Raw genomic sequence first — 15525 nt, 5'->3', positions numbered from 1 at the left:
TAGACTTATTAAATTTCTAGTAATGTACATATTTGACACATCTGTTGATTGCAGTGTGGTATTGGCGGCGTGCCACTCATGTCTATAAGTAAATGTAATAATATTGACATGGAAGGTTCCCTTTAAAGCACAAAGTTATCTTTCCACGTGCTTTACCCTTGGCATATTTTATAATGGTTATACAAAAGAGCGCTTTTAAAATGCACAATTATTTCTCGAAATACATTCCTTCAACATTGGGGTCAAAACTCAGTCCAGCATCCGTTCCCACTAATTTTGTAACAACTAATTTATGTCTAATTTTTTAATTTGAAAATCAATAGGAAAACTGAAGATAAAAAACTTTGTGATATATCATATTAGAGAAAAATGTCCCATTTAGAGTTGAACGAACCTATTCGCAAGACCCAGGTCCAGCTAACAGGTCCGTATTCCTTGGCTGCTGGACAGGAACTCCCCGTACTGTCTCCAACATGACCGTATATCTTGCTGCTCTTTGGATTAGCCGGCCTGGCACAATGTCATCTTTAGAGGATAATGTACAACTGATATTGCACCATGCCGGCCAATCCAAAGAGGAGCTGAGAATGTTGGAAGTTAGGAGTTTGTTCACAGGGCTTCCCATCCAGAGGCCACAGAATACTGACATGACCACTAGACCTGGGTCCTTCAAATTTATTGCAATTCAAATAACGCAGTATACAGAGGTCTTCTTTTTAAAGAAATAATTCTTTTATCATTTATAGGAAAATTGTACATGGACTAAGTATAAATACAAGTACACATCCTCCATATTCACCATAATAATTGAGACACATAAATCAGGTGTAGACGATCCTCTTCACTCAGTCGAGTTGGCAATATGAAGAGCAGAGAAGCTGCTTGACAATGAAGGAGTCCACACCAGTGGCGACATTTCGGGGAGAATCACAGAAGAAAATCCAGCTCACCACCTGCAATTCCACACCAGTGGAGCACGGATAGCAACTGGGCAAGGGTGCAACAACTAATGAAGAAAGCAGAAGAATCCAGCTCACAGATGAAGTCCAAAAAAGTGCATTTTATTTTCCAAGGTACATGAAGCAAAGATTACATTTTTGATGATGTATTTTAAAGTCAATAACAGGGCCCCCACCTACTAATATCCTCTTATGTGGCAGAATGGCCATTTGGTACAAGGACCAAGGAGCCACTAATACTCTGTACTTCCTATAGTTAATATTTCTTGGGATACTTTATATTTACTATATCTTGGGTCAGATATATTTTGGAAACTTTTAGAACTTTTTTTTGCTCAATTATTTTCATTGATTCTTCTTTCTTAAGTCCGATCAGGGTCTTCACAAATGGTTTTGGTCATTGGTCCAATCATGCGTCACTTGGTAAATAGTAATAGGAGGTTGTAAAGCATGACCTCCCTTCCTTAGCGCTGTGCAAACAAGCTCTATCATGGCTTAACTAATTACATTTCTGGCAGGAAAAATAACACAATGGATTAGAAGAGCAAATGATGGAGAACAAAGTATGGTCCAAGATAGCCATTTATGAGATTAACGCTTATCGTTGTTTTAGAAGAAATGAAAGCTAAAATGTTGTTTTCCAGGACACAGATAAAGTATAGAATTGTGGCTTTTAAAGTGGATCTTCTAGCTGAATATACTGCCTTTACATTATAGTTTCAAGATTGTACTTCTCATACCCAAAAAAGCACCAAAAATCTGCCATTTGGCTACTAGGGTCACCGAAAGAAGAGTCACAGTTATGAGTCCTGTGTCTTCACAAGAATACTTTCTCTGTCTCTCCTGATCATTCTCATAGTGATTAAAGACCACTATGCCTACACTTATACAAAGCAGCTTATCAGTCATTGCTGAAAGGGCTGAGGGACGTTAAGGGGAGCCATCTTTTCATGTATGCCAGACTCACAACTATATCTCCAACGTGTTGATATCATTCTTCTACTAACCAGATGAAACATTTTTTGTGCCGTTTCAGCTACTAGGAGTGCAGAGTTGTATCTGGATGCTGTCCTTCCAGCTATTTACCCCCTGCTCGAACGAGACAGACATATATCTACTGCAGTATCTACTGCAGCCAATCTCTGCTCGTATGGTTAACGTATTGGTCACTGGTGCAACTGGTTGAATGATTGCAGAGTTTACATTTCCTTTCAGCCGAAACATGAAATACACGGATCAATGGGGGACATGGGAAGCATTGCAAAAGGAATGGCTGGGAATCAATAGTGTTATTTTAGTATCGTTAAGTAATTTGGATTTTTTTTTTAAAGATGTGTGAAGTTTGACATATTTAACAAAAATCAAGTTAGACTTGTGTTGTCCTTATTGAACAAGCATGATATGATTGCTCTATTCAATTGGTTGAAGCGGAGGTGATCCAGGATTTTCTATAAGTTCCTTTAACTTAATATAGGTGTTGCAAAGTAAAAAAAATAACTATTACTCACTAGTTACATCCCCTGCTATTCTAGTGCTGCTGCTGTAGAGGTCAAGTTACTCCTCCAAACTATTTCACTAGGCTCACACGACTGATGTTTTCACATATCACATATATTTCTTGAATGTAGAGAGTAAAAAATGAATGAAAATCGGATGTCAATCGAGTGCTGTCCAATATTTTCAAGGACCCAAAGACTTACATGGTCAATTTTGATCTGACACCTGGATGAAAATTGGACATGTATCCAATTATTTCCACAAATCACTCAGTCCAATGAAAAAATAGGACATAAACTTGGCCCTCACTTCATCAGTCCCTTTGAGGTTGTAAAACAGATTAATCCGGTAGCCTACAAGCGCAAACTCCCGGCCTCTTTACGGATCCCCAATTCCTTCATGTATCTCTCCTCAAGCCTGTTGCCCTCAGTCCTTTTTTCAAAGATCCTGGTACCACTCCTGCTTCAGTCAGCACTGAAGATGTTTTCGAGGCAGAAAACATTCTGGCCACCAAGATGGTAGGAGGAAAAATCTTTTTTCTTGGTGGCTTGGCAGGGGTTTGGTCTTGAGGAGACATCCTGGGAGCCTAGGAAGAACTTCCATGCCCCGTCCTCTTGGAGAGATTTCTTTGCTGCTTGTATTTCACCGGTCTTGTGCGAGCGTGCAGAGGTAATTATGGTTCTTGATTAGGTTATTGCTGGGGTTCCCCTGTGTAACAACTGTGTTTAAACTGAGCGTACATAATTTCGGGTACCTTTGAATTCATAGTGCTTTGGCCATAATTTGGATTGGGGTTTATTTGCAGTTTGATATAAACAGCATAGGCCATTTCACAGCCCTTTGCATTGCTTCACTGGCACCTGAGCACAGCAGGTTTTCCCTAGCAACCTACTAGACTATAAATATACATTAGCCATAGGATATAGGCCATATGACAATATGAAAATGCTTTTTATATATATCTTTAATACTGTTATTGGCTAAACACCTGCAACGCATTTAGTACCGGCTATTGGATTGGAGGCATCTTTTTGTATTGTGAAGTGAAAAAGAATATACATTTTATCCTATTTATTATTAATAAATTTCCATTTTTTGAACGTAAACATTCTGTGGCCTTGTTAATATACCTGTCAGGCTTTAGGTGTAATAGTGTAATAGTATAGTGAATGTGTTCTTGATCTCTTGTTTTGGAGTAATATGTACAAATAGTTCCTGCTAGTGTCTAACTGTCCCTAAATCTCCTTGCCAATACTTGCCTTGTCAGTTTATATTACAGCAGGCGCACCTGCACCAGCTGTGCCAATCTGTATATCAGCTGGATCCACCTGTACCAGCCATGCCAGTCTGCATATCATCTGGACCCGCCTGTACCAGCTGTGCCAGTCTGTATATCTGCCCTTCCACCTTATATCAGCCATTCTAGTTTGCATCTGCCAGTGCCTGCCTGCATCAGCTGTCCTCTTTCTGCACCGTTTCAGCTACCAATTCCTTGGTGGTCAGCTGCCATCCATGGTCTGTCCTGGAGTAGCACCAGGTGTTCATCGGGAGCCAAGCCTTACCCCACCATTAGGGGGTCTAGTGAAAAGTCAGTTGCTCACCTAGTCATGCACCTCCAGGCTCTCCTTGGACCACGGCACAGTGGTACCACCACTCCCGCTACACCATACTGAAGTTCAGATTTTACTGAAATGTTTTGAGGGTGCCATGTCACATTGGCAGAGCCCCTGAGGTGCCAGAACAGCAGAAACACCCCGTATGTGCCCTTATTTTACAAAGTACACCCTCCAAGGAATTCATCTAGAGGTGCAAGGATCATATTGACACCCCATATGCCTCACATAAATTTATACCATTGGGTGGTGAAGAAAGAATAATTACAGTTTTACCATGAAAATGTTGTCTTATCCCAAAGTTTTTAATTTTTCAATTTGAAATACGAAAAAATGGACCACAGTTTGTTGTAAAAAGATGCCAAAAGTGCGCCATTATCCTACATTTAATCTGGAAATACTTTTAGGCACAGTGCAAAACTTAGAAGGGAAAGATTGTCATACCATAGTGCAGATTTTACTGTTATGGTTTATGGGGGCCATGACCTACTAGAAAAGCCCCTGAGGTGCCAAAAGAGCAGAACCCCTCATAAGTGACTCCATTTTACAAATTACACCTTTCAATGAATTCATCTAGGGGTACAGTGATCATATTGACACCACAGGTGTGTCACAGAGTTTTTTACCATTGGGCAGTGAAGAAAAAATAATTATGCTTTACTGGTGCCCCTGCATGATAATCCCTTCCCCCTCCATGCAGGGATGCCTGCTTACTCACTGCCCCGGTCTTCGGCATGGTCCCTGGCATGCTCCTGCCTCCTGACACTATCTGGTGTGTACACAACATTTGTCTCGGTGGCATGCTTAGTACGAAATACCCTGTTCTCAAAAGGGGCAGCATGTGCACATGGTAAATGCACCCAGCTGACAGGCCAATAGTTAGTTCTTGTTCCTGTGTCCGCTTCGGCGGTGTCCATACCCAGAAACCACATTGGTTGTACCTGAACTGTCTCCTGAGACCTGTTGTGTGTCTAACCTGTCCCTGTTGCTATTCTGTCTGCTATCCAGAGACTGCACAGTCTGAACCTGTCCTTGTGGCCGTCCCATCTGCTATCCAGAGACTGCACAGTCCAAACCTGTCCCTGTAGCTGTCCTGTCTGCTCTCCGGTGACTGCACAGTATGAACCTGTCTTAAGTGGCCATCGTGTCTGAACCTGTCTTGAGTGGCCGTCCTGTCTGTATAATGTGAATCTGTCCCAAGTTGCCATCCTGCCCTGTCTAGGGATCTGATTAATGGCTTAGACCCTTGGGATCACTGCTACTGCCGGACACTGCCCTGGACTGCCACCTACCTGCCACATAAGCCTGAGGTCACCACTAGAGGCTCCAGTGAACACCAAGTTCACTACCTAGCCAGGCCCTATGGGGTAGGTCCGGTCTGTGGCACAGTGGGTCCACGAACCATGTGTGCCTCCTGCGTGTGACACATTTTTACCACCAAAATTTTGTTTTAGCCCCAGAGTTTACAATTTCACACAAGGAAGTGGATAAAAATGGCACCAAAATTTGTCCCAAAATTTCTGTAGAACTTGAAAATACCCCATATGTGGCTGTAGAGTACTGCACAACCATACGGCGATATTTGGGAGGGATGGAGCTCTATTTGCCTTCTGGAGTGCAGATTTTCCTAGAATAATTTGCAGACTCCATACACAGAGCCCCTAAGTGCTAAAAGAGCAGAATCCTCCTCAAGTGACTGTTGTAGTCCCCAGTACGTTGTAGTGACCAGTATTTTGTAGTGCCCAGCTCATGCATCTGGAGACATGTACTCATGTACTCATAAATTAAATGGGCTCTCATAACTACAGAATTGCAAAACATGTGGATGCTAAATGTGGTTTAGGTACACTGGGACTCAGAACGGAGGGGGGCATTTGGATTTGGAACTAAGAACTTGCTGAATTTCTTTTGGTGGGCAAGGAGCCATTTTAGTTTTCCAGAGCCTTTGTGCTACCAATAACATGAAAGCCCCCTATATCTTCATTGACAGATGACAGACCCGAGTGGGGACTTTCTTTTTTTTTTGTGGATTTATTTAAAGGTTTTGATTTGAACATTTTACATAAAGCTTGGGATCACATTTATCTGGCTCTCTACGCTGAGCATTTATATCGAGCTTTCCATCTAAATCTCCAATTGACGTGATGCAGATGAAACCCCAGAAGGATCAATTCACTATAATGAGGAAGCAGAGTTACTATGGACTTCATCTGGCCTCTGTTCAGCGTTGTCCGTCTTTTCAGAAGTGCACAAAACTGTGGCGTACTGCACTTTTATGAACACCTAAAAAGATGGACACTGTCAGATAACAAGTCAGACGGCATCCACAGTGCCTCCATTTGCCTCATTATAGGGAATCTTCTGCAGGGGTTCCGTGTGAATCATGTATTTTAGAGATTTACAAGGAACCCCGGTTTAAGTGCTCAGCACAGGGCACAGGATAAATGTGAGACAGAATGAACAAATCAACAGCAGGTGAAGAATTGGTTTAATTTATTTTTTTATGCCGTTCTTCATGCAGTCTAAGTGATTAGACGACTTTATTCTTCGGGTCAGAGCGACTACAGCGATACCAGATTTACATATTTATTATGTTTGGCTGCTGTCACACACTAAAAGATGCTTTGTTTTGGCAAAAACTAGTTTATGCATCGCCATATTTTGAAAGCTATAATTTTTCTGTATTTCTACTGACGGAGTCATGTGAGGGCTTGTTTTTTGCAGGACAAGCTGACGTTCTTATTGGGCACATGACAATTTTTGATCACTTTCTGTTCTAATTTTTGGTAGGAAGAATCAACAAAAAACAGCAATTCAGGATTTTATTTAATTGATAAGGCAGCTTTATTCTTTGGGTTAATACGATTAGAGCAATACCACATTTATAACTTTTTTTTATGTTTTGGCGCTGTTGCATAATAAAAACTATTTTATAGAAAAAAATATGTTTTTTTGAATCGCTTTATTTTGATAGCTATATATATGTGCCATGGTAAAATATGTGAAATTACTTTGAATGAGGTTGACACCATTGGTTTATAAACTTTTAACAAAACTAGTAACATTAGATTTAAATGCGAGTGGTAAATGTTATATAAAAATGTAGCTTTGACTGTTGGCTTTTGCATCTCATGTAGTGGTTAATACCCTTCTGACGATATAGTGAACCTTTACCGCTTGTATTATGATCTCAAATTAATATTTATTTGTCGGTGATCCGTATCTTATGTGTTTGCTTTACATTTTACTAATTTGTTCCTGTAACCACAGATCAAGACTTAAAGCCAAGGTAAACGACATGAGGCTTAAAAACACCCTGGCCAGAGCCAATTTTTCCCTCGGGAAAACTCCAACGGTACGAGGTATTGCTTACCGGATACATCAGCGTCATGAAGGCATTATGATTACACAAGTCATGACATTGCAAGGGTGGGGTCCGAACAGCTTCAATGTACTATTGGGGCTCTGCTTGGAGCTTTAGTTGGGTGTCCTGTCCCATCAATGGGACCACAACTGACCCCATTATAAGCAGTGGTGTATTTCACTTGCTACTTGAATCTTTTGTACCATGTTACAGACGGTGCGTTGTGTTATCTACAGAGGACACAAAGTCAATGTGTACAGAGTGTAAAATTGCCTAAACCTTACAGATGAATAGATTAAACTTTGGAGGATGAAGTTTGTGTCAAATTCCCTGAAATTCATGGCTTCATGCAAATTCAAATATTTTTAAATCCGATTCGCTTTTCGCAAAAAAAAAAAGAAACAAATTGCCCAGCATCATTTTCCACACTGCTGAAGCATCGGTGAGCAGGATAATGTCTCTTTTTGCATTGCTGCACGGGTCCCCCCATAATGGCCTGCAGCTATGACATCTTGTGGATTTTCACACCCTGTACAGTGGTGGCCAGAACCTGGATCATCACAGATCAGCTGTTCTCAGTGGGGCATAGTATGTACGGTATGGTCGTTTTTCATCTCCATAGTCACTGGGTTAGACTATCTGTTCTGCAGAATGTAAGCTCTTATGGTCAGTGGGATCCTTTCTCTCTTTCTATCTCCCTCTCTCTCCAGTAGAGTGTAAGCGCCTATGATCAATGGGGTCCTCTTTCTCCTGTAGAGTGTAAGCTCTCATAGTCAGTGAGGGGTCCTATCTCTCCAGTAGAGTGTAAGCTTTTATGGTGAATGGGGTCCTCTCTCTCCTGTAGACTGTAGTCAGTGAGGCCATCTTTCTCTCTAGCTGTTCTTTAGAGAACAGTGTAAGCTCTTATGGTCAACTGGGTCCTCTCTCTCCTATACAGTGTAAGCTGTTACGATCAGCAGGGTCTCATCTCTCTCTTCTGTAGAGTGTAAGCTCTTATGGTTAGCAGGGTCCTATCTCTCTCTCTCTCACCTGTATACTGTAAGGTCTTACAATCTCTCTCTCTCCCCCTTATAGTGTGAGCTCTTATGATAAACAGGGTCCTCTCTTTCATTCTTCTGTATAGTAGAGTGTAATCTTTTATGGTCAGTCTCCTGCAGAGTCTAAGCTCACTTAGGGTACCGTCACACTATACCATTTCGATCGCTACGACGGTACGATTCGTGACGTTCCAGCGATATCGTTACGATATCGCTGTGTCTGACACGCAGCAGCGATCAGGGATCCTGCTGAGAATCATACGTCGTAGCAGATCGTTTAGAACTTTCTTTCATCGCTGGATCTCCCGCTGTCATCGCTAGATCGGTGTGTGTGACACCGATCTAGCGATCTAGCGATGCGATCCAGCGATGCGTTCGCTTGTAACCAGGATAAACATCGGGTAACTAAGCGCAGGACCGCGCTTAGTAACCCGATGTTTACCCTGGTTACATGCGTAAAACTAAAAAAAACAGCACATACTTACATTCTGGTGTCCGTCAGGTCCCTTGCCGTCTGCTTCCAGCACTGTGACTGCCGGCCGTAAAGTGAAAGCAGAGCACAGCGGCTGTGCTTTCACTTTTACTTTACGGCCGGCAGTCACAGTGCGGGAAGCAGAGACTGCAAGAGACCTGACGGACACCGGAATGCAAGTATGTGCTGTTTGTTTTTTTTTAGTTTTACGCTTGTAACCAGGGTAAACATCGGGTTACTAAGCGCGGTCCTGCGCTTAGTTACCCGATGTTTACCCTGGTTACCGGGGACCTCGGCATCGTTGGTCGCTGGAGAGCTGTCTGTGTGACAGCTCCCCAGCGACCACACTACGATTTACCTACGATCACGGCCAGGTCATATCGCTGGTCGTGATCATAGGTAAATCGTATAGTGTGACGGTACCCTTAGTCAGCACGTTTCTTTCCCTTTCTTCCTCAACACCACTTGTTTTTTTTTATGAGCAATTACATGCTTTTTAGTATCGAAACTTGAACAAACTTATTTGCTGAAAATCAGATTTTGGGGGAAAGTTCAGTGAAGTTGGATTTCAAAAGATCGTCTTATCTCTACTATATAGCACACATTATATTTTGGTGGGACTGGACAATGCTCTAATGTTTATCGGGGTGTCCTGATTCCTAGGCTTGACATACCTGATCCTCACAGGAAATAAGCAGCTGCAAAAGGTGTCTGAGATTGGCCTTTTCCCCTTTCTGTAAGGGCAATAATATGTGAGAAAAATAAAGAAGCTTTTATTGGCAATGCTAAAAGGGATTTAAATTTACTGGAAAATGTTTTCAAGAAGAAATCTGATTTGACAAGTGTACAATGTGTTTTAGCAGCTATTAGGATCCTTCTTCAGACATATCGCAATGCTTTTATTTTTCACATATCCACATATTGAATGCAAAGAAATCCATATGTAGGAAGTGTCTTGCAGTAGGGACCCAGACAGCAAAAAATTTTTTCACTATATTTATGGCTGCATAAAATAAATTTGGGGATTTTATAGCTCTAAATCAAAAATAAATGAATCCTATAAATATATGTTTACAATGAAAGGGGTTATCCATTATTTTCATTAAAAAGATAAAACTGTTGCAAATGTAATAAAAAAGCAAATGACACTGTGTTCATCTAGTGTTTTTCCCAGTCAATCACCACTGCCTCTCCAGCGGTGCTCTTGGTCTTTATTTATATGCAGTTAGCAGTTGACCTCTGCAGCCAATCAGTACTACTGGCATCGAGTTGTACCACTGGCATCATGAGCAGGGAGGTTCGTAGAATGGGACATGACTACTGAAGCCACTGATTGGATACAGTGGTTAAATGAAGGCTAATTGTAAACAAAGACTGGGAGCAATGATGGATGGATGGAGGGGCAGCTATACATCACACGGACAAAGGCTGGATCACTACTGCGCCTATTGTTGTTGAGACAGGGTTAGTTGTGACTTTGAAACATTACTTGTGCATGAAGTACTCAACTTCCTACTAAGATGAAAATATCTTGTTAGAGTTAGGTTTGGGCTACACTGTGACTTTTTTTTTTTTAGCTCTATTGACTGATTTTAAATATTAAGCTGTAGCTGCATTCCAAGCAATTGCATACAAATGTCATTCACAGTGTGGGAAGACTAAGTGCAACACGAGAGGAAGGGGGGAGTCCAAACACTAGGGAAGTGGGGAGTGGAAACCCATAGGTAGCTCTAACATCACCCTGTCTGCCCTAAACATCCCTATATAGGCTCTGCACCTATCGCCGAGCAGGAACCTAATCCCTGCCTAACTCTTAGTGATAGGCCCTGGTTAAGGAGATGATAGGGTGAGCAATAGTCAGTCCTCATTACAACTAAGGACAGAGAGAGTAGATGAATAAGGGGAACACTTATCTTGAGCAGACTCAGAGAGGTAGCACCAGACGTCCTCCAAACACCAGAGAGGAAGATAGCCGACTGCTATTGCTACAAGCCTTCACAAGGGAGAAATGTGAATATCACAGACGATTCTCAGAAGCAGACTGAGAGTCTTTAAACACCCAGGTCCAGATGTGTCAATTAGAGCCAGAGGAAGGTTGTCACTGGGTCCGAAAGTCAGAAGGATTAAGAAGGCATTTGCAAAGCCAAACACAGAGACCTTCTGCAGCCAGATGCAGAGTGACTGTCTGCAGCTTCTGACACCACCGTGACAGAACCCCCCTTCTACGAGTGGCCTCCAGACATTCAGGACCAGGTTTCTCAAGATAGGAGATGTGAAATGAATGAACAAGCCTGAGGGCATTCACCTCTGATGCTGAGACCTACATCCTTTCCTGAGGACTGTAACCCTTTTCGTGCACCAGCTATTGTTGGGAACGACGTTGGAGGAGAGAATCTAGAATTCTTGAAATCTGAAGCTCTAGATTTACATCAACCATTATTGAGGTGATGGTAGGGGTGAGGACTCAAGAAGTTACACATATTTCTTGAGAAAAGACCTGTGAAAAACATTGTCAATTTTAAGGGCCTGAGGTAGCTCAAGATGAAAATCTGCTGGATTAATAACGAAGGTTATTTTATAGGGACCAATAAATCTGGGTTCCAAAAAGGAACTTTAAACCTGATATTCCTGGTAGACAACCACACAAAGTCAGTCACATTCAGGTCTGGACCAGGCAAGTGTTTTCTGTCAGCCATACGTTTGTACCTGTCCCCCATAATCTTCAAATTACTCAGGACCCCCGCCACACTGAGGAGAGCGACAAAGCAAAACATTCCTCTTCCGGAGCTCCTGAAGCCCCTCCCCCTCTAAAAGTACCAAACTGCGGATGGCATCTGTATGCACCAAAGAACGGTGACCTGCCTGTAGATTCTTGACGGTAATTGTTAATAGAAAATTCTGCCAGTGGTAAGTAGGATGCCCAATCCTCCTGTTTTTCAGAGACAAAGCATCTGAGGTAAGTCTCCAAATTCTGGTTAATGCGCTCAGTCTATTCATTTGCCTGGGGATGGAAGGCAGAGGAAAAAGGATAGCTGCACCCCCAGTCAAAAACAGAATGCCCTCCAGAACTTCGAAAAAACCTTGGTCCCCCAATCTGACACCATATCGGAGGGAGCCCCGTGAAGCTTCATAATCTCATTTACAAAATGCCTGAGTTAGAGCTTTAGCATTCGGAAGTGCCAGTAATGCGACGAAGTGAACCATTTTACTGAACCTATCTACAACCACCAAAACCACAGTCTTGCCTGTAGATACCAGTATGTCAGTAATAAAATGAATGGACAAGTGTGTCCATGATCTGCTAGAAATAGGTAGCAGAAGAAGAGTACCAGACAGACAGGTATGCAATACTTTAAAAGGCGTGCAGATACTACAAGCAGATATGTGTTCAACCACATCCCGATGCATCCCCGGCCACCAAAAATGACGAGAAAGGAAGTCCGCGGTTGCCTTACCACCTGGATGACCAGCAAGTACCTCTTTGTGATGTTCCTTAATTACTTTAAGATGCACATTAAATGGCACAAATAACCTTTTTGGGGGGCAGGTAGCAGGGGCGTCCCCCTAGGCCTCCAACACCTCTCACTCTAGCTCAGGGTAAAGTGCCGAAATGAATACCCCTTTCTGCAAAATTGGGGCAGGGTCCTCATGGTCACCACCAGCAGGGAAGCTCCAGGATAAAAGCATCAGCCTTGACATTTTTGACCCCTGGATGGGAAGAGATAACAAAATTGAACCTAGTAAAAACAGGGACCATCTAGCTTGCCTAAGGGTTGAGACATCTAGCCGGTTGAAGATATGATAAGTTCTAATGGTCAGTGATAACAGTAATAGAATGGACAGCACCCTCCAACCAATGTTGCCATTCTTCAAATGCCAATTTACTCGCCAAGAGTGCCTTATTACCCAAGTCATAATTTCTCTTGCCCAAAGAAAATTTCTTGGAAAAGAAGGTGTATGGACACCATTTACCAGGGGACAGACCCTGAGAAAACACAGCCCCAACCTCCTCCTCTGACGCATCAACCTCAACAATAAAGCATTGCAAAACATTGGGTTGACTAAGTATAAGAGCCAAGGAAAAACAGCTCTTTAGGGAGGAAAAAAGCCAGCACGATGGCATCCGACCACTTGGAAAAATCAGACCCCTTCCTTGACACATCAGTAAGGGGTTTCACAATTACTGAATAATTCTGGATGAATTTCTGGTAAAAATTTGTAAAGTCCAGAAAAAGTTGTAGAGCCGTCAAGTCTTCGGGACAGTCCCAATCAAGGACCGCACGGATCTTCTCTGGATCCATCTGAAAACCCAAAGATGACAAAAGGTATCTCAAAAACTGCACCTCCTGGACAAAAACACATTTTTCTGGTTTGGCATATAGTTTGTTATTGCTTAATTTTTGCAGCACCTGTTTTACATGCCCCTGATGTGTCTCAAAATCAGGTGAGTAAACCAAAATTTCATCTATATAGACCACCACAAACCTGCCCACCAAATGATGGAAAATATCATTAATGAAATGCTGGAATACCGCAGGTGCATTGGTCAGCCCGAAAGGCATGACCAAACTCCCACAATGACCCTCATGGGTATTGAACGCCGTTTTCCATTCATCCCCTTCTCTGATTTTAACCAGGTTGTAGACCCCCCTTAAAACCAACTTGGAAAACACCTTATCGCCTACAACCCGGCTGAACAGATCCGGAATCAGAGGAAGAGGGTATGGATCTCAAATTGTAATTTGATTTCATTCCCAGAAATCTAAACAGGGATGTAGACCGCCATCTTTTTTCTTCATGAAGAAGAACCCTGCCACCACGGGCAAAGATAAGGGTCTGATGTTTCCCTTCTCCAGACTTTCTGCAATGAAATCCTTCATGGCTTGTCACTCAGGGCAGAAAGATTATACAGTCTGGACTTTGGTAGGTTAGCTCCAGGAGTCAGATTAATAGGTTAATCACATTCACGACGACGAGTTAAATCCTGCACCCCCTCTCTGAAAAAACATCCTCAAACCCAGACAAAAATGCAGGTAAGTTTTCTGAAGAGACTGTAGAAAGTGAAATATTTAAACAGTGCTCATGGTTGTAATCTCCCCACTCAATGATCTCTTTGGCTTGCCAATCCACCAACGGATTATATTTCACCAACCAGGGAAGATCCAATACAATTGGGGTGGAAAGACCATACAGGACATGGCAAGGAATATTTCACAATGAACTGACCCCACCCTCAGTCTTACATTATGTACAATCTGAGTGAGAGCTTTCTGTGCAAGTAGCGCTGAGTTGATGGGGAAGATGGGAATGGGCTTAGCTAAAGTACAGCAAGCCAGTCCATGAGTTCTAGCAAACTCTGCATCAAGCATGCTGACTCCTGCTCCACTCTCAACAAACACACAAGTCTCCACGGTTTTGCTGTTCAGCACCACAGAGGAAGATAGCCGACTGCTCTAGCTCCAAGCCTTCACAAGGGAGAAATGTGAATATCACCAGCGATTCCCAGAAGCAGACTGGGAGTCTATAAACACCAAGGTCCAGTGTGTCAATTAGAGTCAAAGGGAGTTTGCCACTGGGTTCAAGAGTCATAATGATTATGAAGGCATCTGCAAAGCCAAATGCAGAGACCTTCTGCAGCATCTGACACACCCGTGACAACAAATCAATGAACTGCTTTGGACCTCAGCTATAGCTAAATAGTCAACATCAATCAGTGACACTACAAAAAGACGCAGTATGGCCCAGACCTCATAGAGATAATTCTACCAAATACAATCTAAAATGAACATTGTTGTATTCAAATGACTCCAGGGCATATCCCAACTCACTAAGTGTGTTCTTTAATCTCTCCGATCCTCTCCATGTCTTTTAACTGTTGTTGACGACACAACCCACCAACCTGATGATTCAGAACACCCCCCGATGAAGCTTGATGCAAAACTTGCATCGGGTGTGGTTTCCTAATAGGTAAAGTTTGCTTGATGCCACTGTGCATTCATATAACCATGTGACATCAATCCTTTATTCTAATCTCCCTTACATTTATATTGTCTGGATAGTATTGATTATTTTCAGTTTGTATTCTCTCTAGTATCCATGTCCAATGCTGAGACTGTGTATAATATATATCTGTACTGATTTATTCTACTATTTCCTGGGAGTGTGAAGTCATTGTTCACCTATCTATACTATTTTAAATGTCTGACTTTTACGTGTAGCTTATTGTTTTTAACTATTTTGTAATAAAATAAATATATATTTTTATTTATATGTTGAGCCTTACACATCTCTTTATATAGGTTTTCTTGATTCAAAGCACAGCTTAAGATTGGATCATGTATTGAACAAAAAATTATTTTTGCTGACAAAAGAGCAAGTACACATCACATGTGCTGGTATTCAGCTCATGAAAGAGTAACATTTTGCGGAGATCATGGATGAGGTTGACACAACATCCACAGAACATTGTCGCAGGGGCGGGCACAGACAGAAGACCCACCATATTGAAAAATTCTATCTACTTAGCTCGTAGGTCCCTGAAGGACTACACAGCTGGCACCGAAGTCATGTCCACCACTGTACT

The 15525-nt window shown here is 42.2% G+C and overlaps 1 protein-coding gene across 1 annotated transcript in view; it reads right to left on the bottom strand.

Moving 5' to 3' along the window:
- LOC138648613 (mucin-5AC-like) overlaps positions 1-14311 on the bottom strand; it is a 98077-nt gene extending 83766 nt beyond the window's left edge. The window contains exons 1-3 of the mRNA XM_069738401.1: positions 14186-14311; positions 13127-13243; positions 9617-9676 (exon numbers count right to left, since the gene is read on the bottom strand). Coding sequence (XP_069594502.1) covers positions 9617-9676; positions 13127-13243; positions 14186-14311 — 303 coding nt within the window. The remainder of the gene's footprint in view (positions 1-9616; positions 9677-13126; positions 13244-14185) is intronic.
- Between the last annotated feature and the right edge of the window lie 1214 nt (positions 14312-15525).

Source organism: Ranitomeya imitator, chromosome 9 (assembly GCF_032444005.1).
Source record: "Ranitomeya imitator isolate aRanImi1 chromosome 9, aRanImi1.pri, whole genome shotgun sequence".
Classification (NCBI taxonomy): domain Eukaryota; kingdom Metazoa; phylum Chordata; class Amphibia; order Anura; family Dendrobatidae; genus Ranitomeya; species Ranitomeya imitator.
The sequence above is the reverse complement of the archived record's forward strand: the minus strand, read 5'-3'. Positions and strand labels throughout refer to the sequence as shown.